The sequence below is a fragment of the Cyprinodon tularosa genome, unplaced genomic scaffold (assembly GCF_016077235.1).
Source record: "Cyprinodon tularosa strain WSP-4 unplaced genomic scaffold, ASM1607723v1 ctg31, whole genome shotgun sequence".
Lineage (NCBI taxonomy): Eukaryota > Metazoa > Chordata > Actinopteri > Cyprinodontiformes > Cyprinodontidae > Cyprinodon > Cyprinodon tularosa.
The window spans coordinates 178907-196590 of NW_024039019.1; the positions used below are offsets into that span (position 1 = coordinate 178907).

General features: G+C 37.7%; 1 protein-coding gene across 1 annotated transcript; it reads right to left on the minus strand.

Moving 5' to 3' along the window:
- Positions 1-433: 433 nt before the first annotated feature.
- cab39l1 (calcium binding protein 39, like 1) lies at positions 434-12909 on the minus strand. The gene is made up of 9 exons (XM_038292218.1): positions 12589-12909; positions 10054-10202; positions 9774-9938; positions 9504-9622; positions 8554-8722; positions 8421-8480; positions 8281-8346; positions 8052-8195; positions 434-3554 (listed from the first exon to the last, which is right to left on the minus strand). The coding sequence occupies exons 2-9, from the start codon at positions 10168-10170 to the stop codon at positions 3363-3365; spliced, it is 1032 nt and encodes a 343-aa protein (XP_038148146.1). The 5' UTR covers positions 10171-10202; positions 12589-12909; the 3' UTR covers positions 434-3362.
- Positions 12910-17684: the final 4775 nt, after the last annotated feature.

Consider the following 17684-nt stretch of genomic DNA (forward strand, 5'->3'; position numbering starts at 1 on the left):
TGCTGTTTCTATAAGTTTCACAAGCTGCCAGCTGTTACCTACAGCTCCCCCTGGTGGAAAAGGCAGTGAACTACATGGCCTACATTTCAAAGTGCATGTCATGCTTGGAATCAAATCTCAACAAAACAGATCGACATAATCAGTAACTAAAGAAACAGATGTGTTTAACATACACGTTAAATCAACTGGCTTTGAAATTAACTTCTCTTTTGTTAGAAACTATTTGAAGTAACCTTGAACACAGTTGGTCATTAAAAGTTTAAGCTCCCTGGGATGTCAATTTGGCTTTTTTTTCCTGCTTCACTTTGTGCTTTTACAAAACAACACACCCCGTTTCTGTGCCTTTGGCTTATGAGCATAATCAGATGTCAGGAATGTAACATTAACTTTACTATAAATTAAATGATGCATCAACCAAAGATATTAAAACACCTTTTTTTTTTTTTTAACAGCGAAAACAAGGCAGCACCCAGTTCACATGTGAAGTGTTGTCCTCAATAATGTTCTGCCTTCTAAGGTGGATTTTTTTTAAATCCAGGGAGGTATATGTTTGACAATGATGACTTTTAGAAATCCTTAATTTTTTTAAAATTATTTCATGAGAACGTTAAGAAACAAACAAAACATTTTCAGAAAAATCACTCTTAAACAATCAGTAATGCACAAAAATAAATCCAGCATTGGAACCAAATCTGCACAAAAACACTCAGGCTTGTTTCTATAACCTGTACCTCAGCAGACGCCTCGTTTGACTTTTAGGGTTGTGGTGACATCCGACATCAGATCTATTAGAGTAAAGCGTATTTAAATAATCTAATATAACTAGAGATGCAAAAAAAATATATATATTATACTGGTCCAGTTCTACAGTTCAATTCCCTATTTTCTTTCTGACAGTGAACGCACCACATAGGAGCACTACCAGGTCACACTGCGACGCTTCAGTGGATGTTGTTGATGAATCTAAAGTAGCTGTTTTAGTACCAGTGAGGTGTTTAGAAATCAAGTCAGAAGAAAGAACAGAAGCTTTAAGAGCGTTTTAGCTGGTAGCTGAGTCTGATACATGAGTTAGACGTCATGAGGAAACAGCGAGCTGAATGAATAACTGCAGAGGGGATCTGTTTTATCCAACTGTCATAAAACACCATTTATTTAAGGCTTTTAAAAAATATAAGATCAAGTTCTTTTTTTCATTTGCTATAGAACTCCAGGACAGCTGTTAGTAATGCTAGCTGTGCTAACAAGTTTCAAAGGTTACCTTCAAACTGCAAACATCTCTGTCTCACAGTGTGATGTCGCCTCTGTTGCTAATATGAATAATGATCAGAGAGAGGCCGCTTGATGATTTAATGATCAAATGCTACGTTCACACCTAAAGCAGTAGAGGCAGCAGGAGCAGCTAGTTTACATGCAAAGTCAATGGTTGACGTACATCGGGGTGCAGCAAAACATATGCAGCAGGAGCAGCGCGTCATGAGCTTCTGCTGCGTGAAGCGCTGCAAACGCAGCAGCTGCCGGAGTTGGAGAAATTGAACTTTTGCTGCTCGACGCGCCACATCAACCAATCAGAGAAGCTGATCTGGGAGCTTGCAGGGAGACAGACACAGCACTGATGATGCAGAACACTATGATCACTCCTCTGGAACAGTTTATTAACTAAATTAACTTAAAATGCCGAAATCTGCCAGTAAAACCTGTTCACTTTTATTATCCCAGTGCCTGCAGTTTCGATTACGTACATGAAAACGGCCTTCCAGCCGCCGCGGCAAATCGCGAAGAGGAGACTGGGCCAGAGGCTGCTCTTGAACGGGATTCTTACTGACAGCACACCACCGGTATGTGGGGGTCTGAGCGGCTCCAACAGAAATAATATTTGAAGGCAGGATTGTAATCTGGATGAACTGACTGCACTGATTAAGTTTTCAGTTGGACTTTCCCACTTAAAAACATAAAACTACTTTATACCCAGTGATCACAGCACATATAGCCGCCATTGTTACAGGAAAAAATAGGATAGGGTAGCTCTGCCTAACGTGCATCAAACCCACTTTTTCCACGGCGCAGCCAGAGCAGCAAAGCTGCTTCACCCGCGCATCAGAACTAAACTACAAGCATCAAAAATGAAGCAACACATGCATTTTTGCTGCTCTTGATGCTTGCAGTGTGAACGTAGCATAACAGATGACAGCAAATTAAACCCTGACCATACTCAATTTGAAATAATCTTTGAGAAAAAAAAAAGGAATGTCTTGCAATTTGGGGAATGTTTATTGATTCATTTCTATTGACATTTTATTCAAGCAGAGTAACTTAGGAAATTAGAAAAAAGTGCATTTTCTCTAAAGACATTTCTAGAATGAAAAACTGTCCAGAGTTCAGAGAAAGAAGCAGACCTAATGCTTATAAGTTAATATCACCAGAAAACATTTTGGGGCTGCATCATGAGAAGCACCTACAGCATGAAAAAGGCTGCGATCCGTTTTAATAGATCAGGACCGTGTGTGTTCTGTATGTGGACATGAATGGAGTGCTTTCTGCCCGATCAATTGTCTAGCTCCGACCCTGCAGCATTATCTGATTCTTTGTTTCTATTTCAGTCACTGTAAGCGTTGCCAAACGCAACCTCAAAAAAAAAAAAAAAAAAAAAAAAAACACAAAAAAAAAATATCAATCTCCAACAGACCTGATCGATTCCTCATTGGTTTGACTTGTGCTTCCTGCATTGACACATGCAGCACGGCTGGCTCCACGTTTGACTGCTGCCAGACAAAGCAACCAAAGCCCTGGCTGCTGACTTGGCCAATAAAGAGCCACATGCTGCTCTGCTAGGGCCATATTTCTAAAGATCATTTAACTCCCACGCCGACAGAGAGAAAACATACAATAAGGCAAATAATAAAGCAAACCGGAGCATTTATAGGTGGCGGTTACATTAGAAAAATAATATATTTACCTCTCAGTATTTCAATCTTTATATAATACACAAGTTAAGGATAATTATTTTATGAGAACATCTCTAGAGCCTGAGCAAATGTTGGGACATTTTAGCAACAATCTATGAAGGAGTAACAGTTTAAGGTCCAACATTACACAAGCAGAGTAAAGGCATTCCACTGTCGCTAAATAAGAAGCACTGTGGTTTAAATAACAGTTCTTGGCCCACACAGGTGCTGAATAAAATCCTCACCGTATTCACACTATACCAGAAAATGAAAATTCAGAACATCTTTCCTATGTTTTATACCTAAAACTAGATCTAAATATGTTGGTGTTTTTCTTTAGTTTCCACTCACTCAGCCCACTGCAGCTTCAGACACCTCTACCATGTACCGCCTGAGAGAAACAAGCGCCTCCTTCAGGTTTTAAGACTCCTCGGGTGCCGTTGGTCTCTTCAGGTCTCGGATCTGCTTGATCAGATAGTTTTTCTCGTCGCAGAACTGCTCGTCTTCGGACCTGTCCGTCTGGAAGTGGCTCAGGAAGTCCACCAGCTTGGCCTGGTTCTTCAGCAGGATGTCGAGCACTGGCTGGGTCTTGTTTGGGTTTGCTACAAATACCTTAAGAAAACAAAAAAAAAGGAAATTACAAAAAATATAGCAGCTGTGGCTTCCATGAATGATTTCAGTGGGTGGAACAAAGAATTTTATGATAATCCAAAGTACAGAATGTGTACAATTTAGTGAATTACAGGACTGCTCATTAGAGATCGATACATTGACCGGCCAATAGTAGTGTTTTTATGTATCGCATTGGGCAATACATGCGTGCATTCAGCAGCCATGCGCTAAGATCATGTGAATCACATGCATTGCCGCTGCCCCCATTATTTAATTGGTTAATAAATGTTTTTATTTTTGTTTATAGAGATTAGTGTAACAGTTGTTCTTACTGTTTGATTCTATCATATTAATAGAGGAATAAAAAGCAACTTCAGCCGAAAAAAACTAGCGCAGAAAGAAATGGCAGCACATATCGGAGGTTGGCTAAACTGATGTCAAAATAATTGTATCGGCCTTGGAAAAAAAAAACAAAAAAAACATTGTTTGATCTCTATCTTAGATGCAATATTTTTGTAAGATGTTATATTTGCCATGCATTCAGGCTGGGATTTCAATTATATATTCAGCAGAGGTGGGTAACTCGGCTTGATAAAGTTCCACACCATAGATTGGGACTAATGCTTAGTAGGGTTGTCAAAAAGTATCGATACTGAAACGTCGTATCCGGATACAATACTTGTTTTTAAAAGTATCGATACAGTGCCACCATCAGTGGCACCTAAGCAGTCATTCATCTAAAGTGCAGAATAGAGGACAATGCACTTTCAGAACACTGTGTGATTGAATAATTCTGTGCACTTTTCAGTTTCAGACTTTTTTTTTGTAACAGGTGCAGCTGCTGAGAATTATTTTTGTTTATTGTATTTATTTACTGTATTTTATTTATTAATAAAAATATTTCTGTAGAATTTTTGGAGTCTTTGTGTTTATCCTTGTGGTATCGAAAATGGTATCGAGCATCGAATATTTTCCTTAGTATCGGTATCGAGTTGAAAAGTTTAGTATCGTGACAACCCTAATGCTTAGATTAGTGGTCGCACAAATTTGCTATAAGGCTCTCAGACAAATTTAAATCTCTTTGGAACCCTTTCTATCATACTTTAGTGGCCTCCAAGAACTTCCACCAACATTGTATTAAATTGAAAGATTCTGTGGTTTTAATTAAAAAGTTGAGCATACACAAAGGTATACTTTGTTAGCCACAAATACCTTGGAATGCAGATCGAGCTATTCACTTACTGTTTTAATTTGTTTATTCTGTTGCCTACCTACATTTAACAAACAAAAACTGAAGTTTTTGGTGCAGTGTTCTTTTTTTTGTTTGTTTTTTATTCATTACAATCACAATTATTGTAGTTATTTTTGGGTCCAGTTGGGGTGGGAGGGTGTGGTTTTTGAGTGTGTATGAAGTTTGAAAAAAGGAAAGTCTTTTGTAACCACAATGACGATTTATTGTTTCTACCTCTGACTGTTCACTAAAAAAAGAGTAGTGGTCTCAAATTCCAGAAGCCAAGGACCGCCCTCCTGGGACTTTTAGATGCATCTGTGCTTCAGTGCATCAGACTCCAGCATTAAGTCATTTGTGGAGCTTTTCATGGCTTTACTGTACACTAATTATGCAGTTTAACCATTTTATTTAGGACTGTAGAGAAAACAAAGCTTCTATAATGTACAGGGCATCAGTTTAAAATTCCAGCAGAAAGGAAAACTACGAAGGAGACCTTAGCTAGCATTAAAGCCCTTATCTGATGTTTAAAATTGGAGAATAAGATGGTAGGATGCAGAGAGTGATGGGGAGAAAAAACAATGACGTCCAGGTGAGCGCTCTACAGAAATTCAATACCATGACATCTCAAGGTGATACTAATGGAAAGGGGCCGTTATTAAACAGGACAAGAATTTATAAGAGATTAAAGAGGAGCAACAGGAGGCAGAGGTCCACCTCTGCTCCACACAGCCGAGTCCTTCCATCACTCCTGGACATCTCAGTTAAAAACTAGTGATGCATCAGGGATGCATCAATAACTGATATTAATACAGACATTATGGCCTGGAACTCTGCACTGAAAAACAAACCATAGTGCTGAGAGTGATTCTTTGCTTCAGTTAAACACCCACAATCCTCTGCTGGATTTCTATCACTGTCACATGGCCGAAAAACATCACATGACTAACCCCTCCTTTCTGGAAAAACAACAGTTTGTTTGTCATCCCCGTTTCACCTATTAGGTGGATACAGATATGTTTTAATGTTGATAATTGTGCATATCTACTAAAAAAAGTGTCTAAAAACAAGTAAAGACATCAGCCCCCGACAAAAGCTAGATATCAACGCAAAGGTTCCACTTCTGGGAAAACCAGCATGGACCATTAATATGCACAACAGCTTTATAATGACCCTAAAAATCAATTAATAATTTTCAAAATAAGCTAAAATCTGTGTCAGAGGTCAAACACGGTCCCTTTAATATAAGGAATTTCAAGTATTGAGATAGAGACAGAGTAATTACACACTGTATATAATATATATATATATATATATATATATATATATATATATATATATATATATATATATACACACACAGACACACACACAGACAAACACACACACACGTTATTTATATAAATAAACATGAGATGCGCAAATCTCATTCTCTCGAGGTTCAAATTGATTTTTTGATTAACGATTCAATTCAGAAAAGATTTTCAACTCAAAAACAAAATGTTCTATTTCAGTGGTTTTTAAAATGATATTCTGTTTAACATGTAACTAAAAAGTAAAGAAATTGAATCAGCTTTACATTTAAACAGAATAAAGACTGAACATAATTGAGGCCCTTGTTTATCACTAGGGCTGTGGATGGCACTGATGCATTGCGGCAAAAAGGTTCCAGGTTCGATGGAGTTTGCATGTTCTCCCTGTGCATGTGTGTTCTCTCCGGGTACTCTGCCTTCCCCCCACAGTCCAAAAGCATGACTGTTAGTTTAATCGGCTTCTGTAAATTCACCTTAGGTGTGATTGTGTGCTTGAATGGTTGTTTGTCTCTGTATTGCTCTGTGATGAACTGGCGACCTGTCCATGGAGGACTCCGCCTCTCGCCCGTAGACAGCTGGAGATAGGCACCAGCACCCTCGCTACCCCACTAGGGTTAAATAAGCGTGATGGAAAATTGATGGATGGATAGAAAACCCCTAAATTACTTCAGACAAACTCTACACCATGAAATTACTTTTGTATTAGTCCTCTTTTTCTATATCGTACCTCGCATCTCACCCTTAAACAGCTGGAAATGGGCTCCATCACCCCTCATGACCCTGCTTGGGATAAGCGTGACAGAAAATGGATGGATGTTTATCACTAAAGATACTTAATGAAGGTGTAACATACCTCGGATCCAGCATGGTAACCTAAAGCCCTCTCCTTTAACTGAGCCTTATAGTCCTAAATCCTTTGTGATGAAGCCCTTGGGGACTTTGCAGGAAGCTTGTTGCATCGCGTTAGAGTAAGCTGATCCGCTGCTTTTGGACGCTTTTCATAATTTCCTAATTAATTCCCTCTCAAGTAGGAGCAGCAAAAACACAGAATCTAAACGCATTTTAAAAATGGATTTCTGAGAATTTTGATTCGATAGAGAATTCCCAGGACTAGGAATTGTGATTCTAAAATTTTCCCCGGTCCTGCTAAACACCTGCTATATAGTAATAGAGTAAGAAGGAACCATTATTACAGCACAGTAAACATGACATTTTTTGGTTCTTTTTTAGAGTAAAACAAGTATAGTGGGATGACAGTAATGGTAAATTAGTCAGGCTGTCTGCTCTGGGCGAGTCTGCAATCAGCTAAACAGACGAGGTTCTTGTATCGTGAAACAAATGTTAATAAAAGTGAAAAATGATAGTTACAACACAGCATGTCTCACTGGCCTTTTCACAGTTGAAAACAGGCTGATTTCTATTTCTGCAAATACAAAAAGGGTTTTAAATTTTTCGAACACCATGTTAGATTTTAAGCAGCCTGCATCCAATTCCTTACATTTGAGTTTGAATAAAAGTAACTTAGATTGCCTCCATAGTAAGGCTGAAACAATTAATCGGATTAATCGATCATTTAAATGATCGTCAACTAATTTAGCAATCGATTAATTGTTAACTGAACTATAGACTCCAAAACATGCCTTTAGCTGTCAGAGCGACCCACTTAGAGCAGTAATTATACCAAGAATGTAATCCTCTCAATATGCTCTATCCAGAGCTCCTCAAGTGGAAAAGTTTTAGTTTCACCTGGTTTGATTTCGAAAAAAAAAATCTTCTATAAGGAACCTTTGGCTAATCGATTATTAATCAATTCATCGAAAAAAATAATCGAAAGATTATTCGATTTGCAGCCCTAGTCTGTAGATATTTTTTGTGTAAAAACTGTTTTTTTTTAAAGGCAATTATACTGAGATGATCTCATTCCAATCTGATCTTTGGACATATTTTACTACTCACCTTAAAGACATGAAATGCTTCGAACTGGATGTTACGGCTGTTGTCTCGTAGAAGGTTCATCATCAGCTTCAGATTCTCTGCCCGACTGATGTAATTAGTCATGACAGTGAAGTTGTGTCGGTCCAGCAGGAGTTCCCCTAAGAGCTGCCAAACAGTTAAAAGAAAATCCATCATTGCAAGAAAGTAAGCTGAAAAAACAACAAATTCTAAGATTAAAAGGTATAAATACCTTCAAAGACTGCCTTTTGGTGACATAGTTCTCTGAATGAAGCAGTTTCTCATACTCAGTGAACACCTGGTGGACAAAAAACGCCTCTTAAGTACAAGGTAGGTTATGTTTGAGCAACGGATAAACTAGAATAAACTCACCCTGTCATAATTGTTCTCCAAGAAATCTGCACACATCATCTTGTGTCTAGTGAGGAGATCCTGAGAGGAAAAAGACAAATTAGCAGCGAATGATCAAGGTGGAGTGCAGGACTTTGGAAGAGAGAGAGCCAACCTTAAAGGAGGCAAAGGCATCAGAGGCGATGTCAAAGGTGGAGAGCTCGACATAACCGAAGAAACAGAAGAAATCCTCGGAGAAGAGCACCGTCCTAGCCAGCGGCTCGTGACGCAGACACTCCCTCAGCATAATGCCGCAGTTCAGAGCCACTTCTGGGCTCTCATATCTGCACAGGTTAACACATGTCAGCACAGCTTCAAGCAGCTACACATGTCAGCCTCAGAATTAATCACCAACCAATTATACAAGCAGATAAAACAAATAACCGGCTGCTAAAGCACTTTAAATGCTCCTAATCTGACAACAAAATTGTATTCACAGTGAGGTATTTATTTTTGAGCCTGCAGGTAGCTGGCCAACAGACACCTTATCCTTTACTGCAGCAGCTACATAAGAGGGGAAATAATTTACCACATGAGCATTAAATGTCATCATTTCATGCCTTCCTCCCAACAAACACGTTAAAGGTCTTCTTTGTCAGCATGACATTTGAAGAGTTCAGGTTCAAAAACAAGGGAAACGGCCATGAAATAAAAAATGCATCATAGAGCAGCATGAGATGGTATTTGATCTGCTGAAGGTAGTCCGAGATGACCCCAGCGCAGATCAGCTAAAGCTGAATTTTACTCTCTTCAGCAGGCAGAGCGGTGGGGCTTTTTTTAAGAGCTGTAAAACTGGTGCTCTGCTATCTCTCCATCAGCATGTGAAACCCACAGGTGAGCGCAGCAAGTTCCTGCTTGTTCTTCTGGGAGTTGTTGAAACGCATACGGTGCACGGAAGTGCAAACCGAACGCATAGCTGAGGAAATTAGTAAAAAACTAAATAAAATCCAAATAGAAGAGCAGAAGCTGGTTTCTGCTTCATTGGATGGTTTGAATCCTTATGCTAAAACGTGGATTTTTGACCCAAACTGTTCACGGTAAAGAGTAAAGAAAAAATAAACTGACCCTTTCAGAAGCATGAAGAGGATTTCTGGGTGTGAGGAGATGTATTCAACAGTGGGTGTGCGGCTGCCAATCTGACGTCTCACAATGTTGCTGAACAAATGGACCACATCCTTTTTGCCCTGTGAAATAATGACTCAGACAGATCAGCAGGCAGAATTTGGATGCAAGCAGAAACAGACTCTGCTTAATCCAGCTCTTTGCAAAATAATCCCTAAACTTTTGCAACTTATCAATTTAATAAAGGAACAAATATATATTTTTTAATTTAACCTCAAAATCAATCTTCTGCAGGTTTGCGATGAGTGCGATGAGGAGGTTGGTGTTGTATAATTCTTGTGCGAGTTGAGCCACCGCTTCGGTTTGAGGTTCCTTGTCCCCTGTCCCACTTAGCACCTCCTTCAACGAAGCAAGGTTCTTGGACACCTCCTCTGCAACCTTAGTAATGGAAACCAAACAAGCAGAAGATTGACTGGGTCTTGTAATGTAAGCTTACAACCCACGATTCATTTTTAACGAGCTAGAGAGGAAAAGGAAAAAGATGGTGTCAAACCTTTTCACACTTTTTGCTGTCTGCAGCATCCAACTTCTCCATGTGTGCAACATTGTCCTTCAAAGTCCTTACTATTTCGGCTGGATTCTTCTGAGACTTCCCGAACGGAAAAGGCATGACTGCAGACAGGCGGTGCAATCCAAAAATCACTGCAGAAAATAGAACTTTTTAATTAGATATGCAGATTAAATCAGCCAGACAATGTTATTAAACTAATGCTCATGTTGTTGATGTTTGTGTTTTGAAAGGAGGGGAGATTGACTATGAGGTACTGCTTAGCCATCTGATACTGGTTGTAATGCAATGCAGGAGCTATTGCTCAATATCAGCCACATAGCCTCAATAATTCCAGATATCAATAATAGCCCGAATGTTTTCTTAATAGTGCATCCCTGATGTGAATATGTGCATGTTTCAGAAAAATGGCTGTGCAATCGCTGGGATGTACAGCTGCAGCTACAAGCACATTTCTTCATATACTATCTGAGAGGGGGGACTGTAATACCTTTGTAGCATATATTTGTAAAAACTTGGAAAAAACAACAGGCTGAAATGCACGGACAAATTTAAACACGACAATCAATCCAATAAATTAGAAAATAAATCAACAGAAAGTACAGAAAACAGATTAAAATGCTTAAAACTGGCTTTTTCTATGAGACACATTATCAGCATACAAGCTGAGGTGCAATACAGTTGATGCACACGGCCAAGTCCAGTCATTACCAGTTTGATTTTGTAAACACTGGTTGCCATAATCGCTCCAGCTGCCTTATGTTTTAAACCTTTAGAAATCAACCCTTAAAATCAACAAGAACTAGTTTGTTTGGTAGTGAACTGTTGTAAAAAGAATTTGTGGAGGCAAATCCCTCTAAAAAAAATGCATGAGTTGAACATTGAATTTTATTTAAATGCATGTTATTTTCTAGAGAGTTTTAGTTGGACCCTGTTTAAATGCCCTGTTTTAAACAGATTACCATTTGATTCAGCAAAACTAACCCACACATCTACACTACCTGCTAATCTTTTACAGTCAAAAGACTGGATTTCCTTACAGTAAATTAAAACAAGATGACAAAATATTACTTTAAAGACTTGGTGATCAAAGCAGGTACAAACAGATTCCTGCGCTGGAAGGAACTTACAAATGTTTGGAACAAAATGTCCCATATAGACGGCTCCAGGGGGGCATTTTACACCCCTACAAATCTGTTGGTTAGCCCTTCATGTTTAATACGCTTTAATGATTATGAATTAAACAGAAGAGAATAAGCCTCACCTTGTTGCAGCGGCTATTAACTTACCTATGGTCATATATACAAAAATTTATTTTCTTCATAATCTTCTGGTTAAAAATAATTACCTCTAAATATTACAAAAGCATAATGTAAATCAAAATGCTAGTATGACCTTTGGATTTAACCATTTATAGGGCAAGTTACAAATTAGATTAATTAACTGTAGATTTAGTTTGAAAAAAGTTAACAAATGAAGAAAAAAGGTAAAAAGCTAATTGAAAGGTTAAAAAGTAAAACTTAAAGTGTTAATAAGCCTAGTTAACAATTATATTTAGGTTTATAATCTAAAAAAAATATAAGAGCCAGTATCAGCATTAATGCCTCTAAAGTTATGTTGTAGCAAAAAAAAAAAAACTGTTTCTTTTACTCTCACTGTGTTTTTCATGAATTTCCTATAGAGGTACTTTTGTTATTTTTCTTAATATATTCAGACAAGTTGGTGTTTCTTGTTATTACATTGAAATTAGTTTTTGCTATCAAAATATCCATATTTTTTTAATGTCACAAAGGTAACAAAGTCTTGTCCTGGATTCCAATCAAACTATTGGCTTGAAATTTTGATTGTCAAAGTATTTTACTGAGTTTCCTTTAAAGGGTTAATGTGGCTGAAAGATTATAAGTGGTGACCACTGAGATGCCTGAATAAAAAAAAATAAAAAAAGGCACCTTTGGTTATATCCAGAAAAGTGAAACTAAAAATGCTGAAAAGGTAAAGCAGTACAATAAAATAAACGAAATACCTGAAAAGTAATGTAAAAATATAAATTACTTGTTTAAAAGGAAAGATGCACGAGCATTAAACATAATTGATAATATGCTGTTGGTTTGTAGCATTCCTGGGGGGGATTAAGGGGGGAGTTTGAGCACCTTTGAGCCCATGGAATCTGTTGTATAATAATCCGCCCATGGATAAATGTAATTATTGAAAATATAAAAACAGTTAAAAAAAAATTGCTAAACTTTGCTACGTCGATTCGAGTGGTTTCTTTATATGTTTAAAAAAAAAAGTAAGTGACAGGCTATGCTAGTAAAAAACGCTAACTTTCAAAGCGACGTCAGGGAGGATGTTAGGGTAAAAACGACATTAAAACGTCAACGTTACATTATGGTGTATCAGAAAAGTACAGCTAGCTTCTGAGCTGGATAGCAGCATCTGGAAATGGCCTAACTAGTGACAAGTTCTGTAGAAACGTCGCATAGAAACAAGACATGTAAAGTTTAAGCTACTAAAACTTACCAAATGAGGTGTCGTCCTGAAACCGAAACGCAGTCGACTTGCTGGAGGAGAGTTAGCGGGATAGCAAGTTGTCTCCACTTTCTTTACTGTTACGCTTCTCTTCTCGGTGGGTAACGTTATCTGATAGCCCCGTAGCTGAGTGACATTTGCTAACTGACGGTCATAGCGGTGATTTTGTCATCTAAACCTGCCTTCAGAAGTTGAAAGGGGCCGAGCTGAAGGGAGAGAGCTGCTGGGCTAGCCTGTCTGACAACTTCATTTCCCTGTTCTTTCTCTGCTCAAACAGCCGTCCTCTCTCATCCCGGGGACACTGGGCGGGTTTGTTGCGTGCTGCTTGGTCTGTACACAGTGACGTCCACCGGTTTCAGCCAATCAGCACGGCGGCGGCATAACTCAAAGACACGCCCTCCTTACTGCGGGTGCGCCTCTTTCACTGCTCACGTGTCCTTTCTGAGAGGATAGGAGATCACAGACTTCCGTAAAAATCCGCTCTGACGGACTGTCCTGCTAAGGAAATTAAACGCACCTGATTTCTCTCTTTAAAAAAGGAAAACAGAAAAAAAGTCATAAGACCTGTGGCTGTTAAATACGAATAAAAAACGCAAAAAGTAGTTATAAAAGTACGCAAAGATCTGGCAAATCAATTGAAACTATCAACGAAAATCAACAAAAAGCATTTTGTTGTTTGTTAAACATGGTGGGTAACAATAATAAAACACACAAAAAAATTTGAGGGAAATAAATGTAAAGAATTTTAAAACAATTTAGCTTACATCCATGGTTCTGTATCACATATGAAGAGTAAATAAATGAAAAACACTAAAATAAAATACAAAAACTATGCATTTATTAATAACACGTGCCAGATATGCAAATTGAAAAAATAGGCCCAAATTAAAACATGATATGAAAAATATGTATCTGTTTATTTATTTGCTCAGGTCAATAACCCAGGTCTGGATAGTAAAAAAACCCACCTAGTTTACCTTCATTTTGCAGAAAAGTCCTTTACTGTGACCGAAATGGTCTCATTGGTGAGGACTCTTTAGCCATACGTGTCAGCAATTGGCATTATTAGTGCTGTCCAAATAGTACTAGCAGTAAGGAAGGAGGTAGGAAAAGGAGGCTGTGTGCTTCCTATCATTTGTTCTTTATATGGCCTTCCACTGAAATTAACATGGGTTTTAAACGTGGGTCGACCTGCCAATAAAAGGATTTGGCTCCCTTCCCATTGGCAAAAAAATCTGTGTCTGATCCCCCACTAGCAAGCTGCGTGGCCTCTGTCCCCTAGCTGCTGCTTTTCTATTCATGCCATCATGCTGGGGCGTTGATGATATAACCAGTGCGACAGAAATCAGGAAAGTAAACAATGGAGAGCAACATGGTAGGGAGCCATGGCATATTCAGTGTGATTTAATGTTTCCATCCAGATCCCTTTCACCAGTTCTGCTGTTTATCAAATGGAAACAGAGTCATTTTAGCTTGTTAGATCAGACGCTACTGGCCTGGTGTGTTGATGATGCGCTCTATGGAATCACATAAATTAGCGGGTTGACAGATCTTCTGACTGTATGCCGATCACAGCCAGTGTTCTGTCAGATGAGCATACCCTGTTAGACCAGCCTACCTACATAGTCAATACCCGTTTATCCGTTTAGTTTATCCCTTTAGTTTTGTATGAAAAATAAACTTTAAACTACCTCAATGGACGTTTATCCCTTTAGTCAAACAATTTAATTACTTTCTTTTTGGTGTTTTTTTAAGTGTATGGCGATATCACCTTAAATATATATTTTTTTTGTAGGTGACTAAAGGGATACCCACCCATTGAGGTAGTTTAAAGTCTATTTTTCGTTCAAAACTAATGTCTTGCGCATGTGTATAGACTATGGGTATGCTGGTTTGATGGGGTATGCTCATCTGATAGAAGTCCGGGCCGTTTGAACGCGATTATAACCCATGTCACTTGCCGGGTTGTTTGACTGGGGTCGACATCGGTGAGTGAGCCGTTCCCACTGCCACTTAAAGTGGATTTTTCCTGGGTTTAAACTGTTTTTTTTTTTTTTTTGGCTAGTGGGAAAGGGGTATACTAGAAAGCTAAAGAGCTATAAGGAATCCCACATTCAAGTACAGCTCACCTCCAAGTACTGCTCACGTGATGGAATTAAACGAAAACATCTAAAGGGAATAGAGTGTCCATTAATGCTATTGACTGTTACATTTATTGCTTCATTGTACTGTGAATCGAACATGTAAATGTGCACCCCTACATGTAGTTTGGTTTGTGTAATTGAGAGTTTCAGCTGAATGCTACAGTTGTGTAACTCCAATTTTTGTGCTTCTTTTTTTGAAGACAGTTGCTCCAGATTTGAATAGAATCATCCATGTAGGTCAACAGTAAGAACACTATCGAAGGTAAGAAAGGAACTGCTGTGCCGAATCTGGAAAGCTTTCAGATTTACAGACCTCAAAGCCTGAAGGAAACTCACATGGATGTTGGTTGTCAAATTCAGATTACAACCTTTGTGGAAAAAAAGTAAAAAAAAAAAAAAAAGCTGTACAAATCTAGCAAACAGATGAAGCGCTCACAGGAAGAAATAATGTATTTTTGTTTAGTTCTATGAGGCGGGTTGTGCCTTTGTGTTCTGTGCTGCAAAGGATTTTGGGAATCCATATTGGTCCTAAGTGGCAGATAGGTATCAAGTTTCCTTTTTCAACCTTTTTTCAAAGTTTTGAATAGAGCTCTTACCAATTACTAATTAGACTAATAGATTACAATTAGACAATTTTGGACACTCCTTAGGCCTTGGCTGGAACTAAGCTCTGTACTGGCCTTTTACTTTCAGGACCTGGAATGTCCACCTGTAGTTTGCATGAAGGGTTCATTTAGACTTCTAGCTGCTCCCATATGGAGGAATCGCTACAGGAAGTTTAAACCTGGGTCCCCATATTAAAGACAAAGACCTAAACCATTTAGAGTTTATTGATAAGGCTGCAAAAGATTTAGATGATAAAAAATACTCTCTTGGTATTTTTTTTAATTATCTAAAGCAGTGGTCTACAACCCTGGTCCTCAAGATCTACTGTCCTACAGATTCTAGATGCATCCCTGCTTCAACACAGCTGAATCAAATGAATGGCTTGAAAAGGTAATCAATCATTTGATTCAGCTGTGTTAAAGCAGGGATGCATCTAAAATCTGTAGGACAGTAGATCTTGAGGACCAGGGTTGGAGACCACTGATCTAAAGCATTTGACACAGTTAATCCTAAAATCATTTTAGCAAAATCTAATAAATGTGACATAGAACATGTTTTAAAATGGTTGCATAGCAATCTCCATAAAGGACAACATTATTATTTCCATGAATAATCAAATTTCTACTAGAGCAGAAATAGCTTGTGGGGTTCCTCAGGGCTCAATTTTGGGATCTCTTTTATTTTTAATCTACATCAATGATGAAATGTTTGTAAAAATGCACTGCCTATTATCTTTGCAGACAATACCTGTCTTTTGATTTCACACTCTAATCTAGATTGCCTGATAAGAGAAAAAATGAAGAGTTGTCAAATATTTCAGAATGGTTTAAGGTTAATGATATTTCACTTCATGTTCAAAAAAATAAACTTTATGATTTTAAGGACAAAGAACTAAAAATATGATTAAAAAAATTAAACTGATTTTTTTTATTTTATTTGCGTTTAATATGGGAAAAAAAGTCAGAATTCTAAGATTAGATTTAGAAGTCTGCCCTTTTTCCCATATTAAACTCCACTAAAATTTGAAATCTTTTAACTTAAAAAAAAAACTTTTCAAAAGCCCTAATCCTCTTCCGTAAATTGAATCAATTACTAATTTTATTTCTTTTAGTAAACAGCTAAATGTTATGCTAATCACAAATTGTACATAAAGTGTATATTAAATACATTTGATATATCAACTTGTCTCCTGTTGTCTCCATCTACTGTTATGTTTTAGGAGGGGTACCTTAGAAGACCCTTTAGAAGAACTTTCCTGCACAGTTTTAACTGTATATATTTTTTATATATATTTTTGTATGTGCAAATAAAGCTAAATGTAAAACTACTTCATCACAGGACTGAAAAAACACACCACCTTCATGCTTTTTGCATTTTCTTTAGCATTCTTTGATTTTGGCAAAATCTTCATCATTATGCTTAGAAATACTCCACTCAAAACAAACCCATGGGGCTGTGATTTAATGTTCTTTTTATTGCAAACATTTCACAGCTGTTAGGTCAACAAGTTGTATGCAAACAGCCTTGAGGCTTCAAATTTGTGGGAAGAAATTTCTATTTTATTATTTAATGTGAAATAAACAAAGCTCTCCTGCCTGAACCTCAATTTATATTGCGAAAAATCGACATGTTGAAAGAATCTCACAATCCCTGGTTTATAAAACATAAAGTTATCTATTAAGAAGGAATATTTTAGTTTTGATCATCTCTGTGGCAAAGTTAATGACATAAGCAATCAGATATATTCTTTGATGGAAGCATGGAATCTACCCCTCATTAAACTGTTCATATATCTATTGCTCAAATAAGTCTAATGGAATGAACACACCAAAACAAATCTTGATATTTGGAGATTTTGCACATATATACAGAAAACAAGTTGATATAACTGACTATGTAGTCTCACACTATGTATAAAAATTAAGATTGTTGGTATGCAGGTTTTTATACAGTTAGAGAACATTAATATAACCACCTCAGAAAAATGCTACATGTGCAGCAGAAAGAGACTGGTGGGAAACTAACAAGCTGCTGCAACTGCTTGACTGACAGGAAGCGAGGACGTAGCAGCAGTCCTGTCAGTTTAAACAACAGAGAGGATTCCCACATATGGAGCCAAAGCATGTAGGCTGCTCCAGTTTCAGCAAACCGACACACCAATAAAGGTCATAACGAGGACATCATAGATGCAGGAAAGGTTCAAATTGTTGGATGATGGTGTCAGAAAAAGAGGCCAAGAAGAGTAAGTGGCAGCAAGCAAAATTTTAAAATTTGATTGACAACGAAGTAATTTCTTGAATTTCTTTACATGAAAAAAATGGTAACTGTTAAAAACAG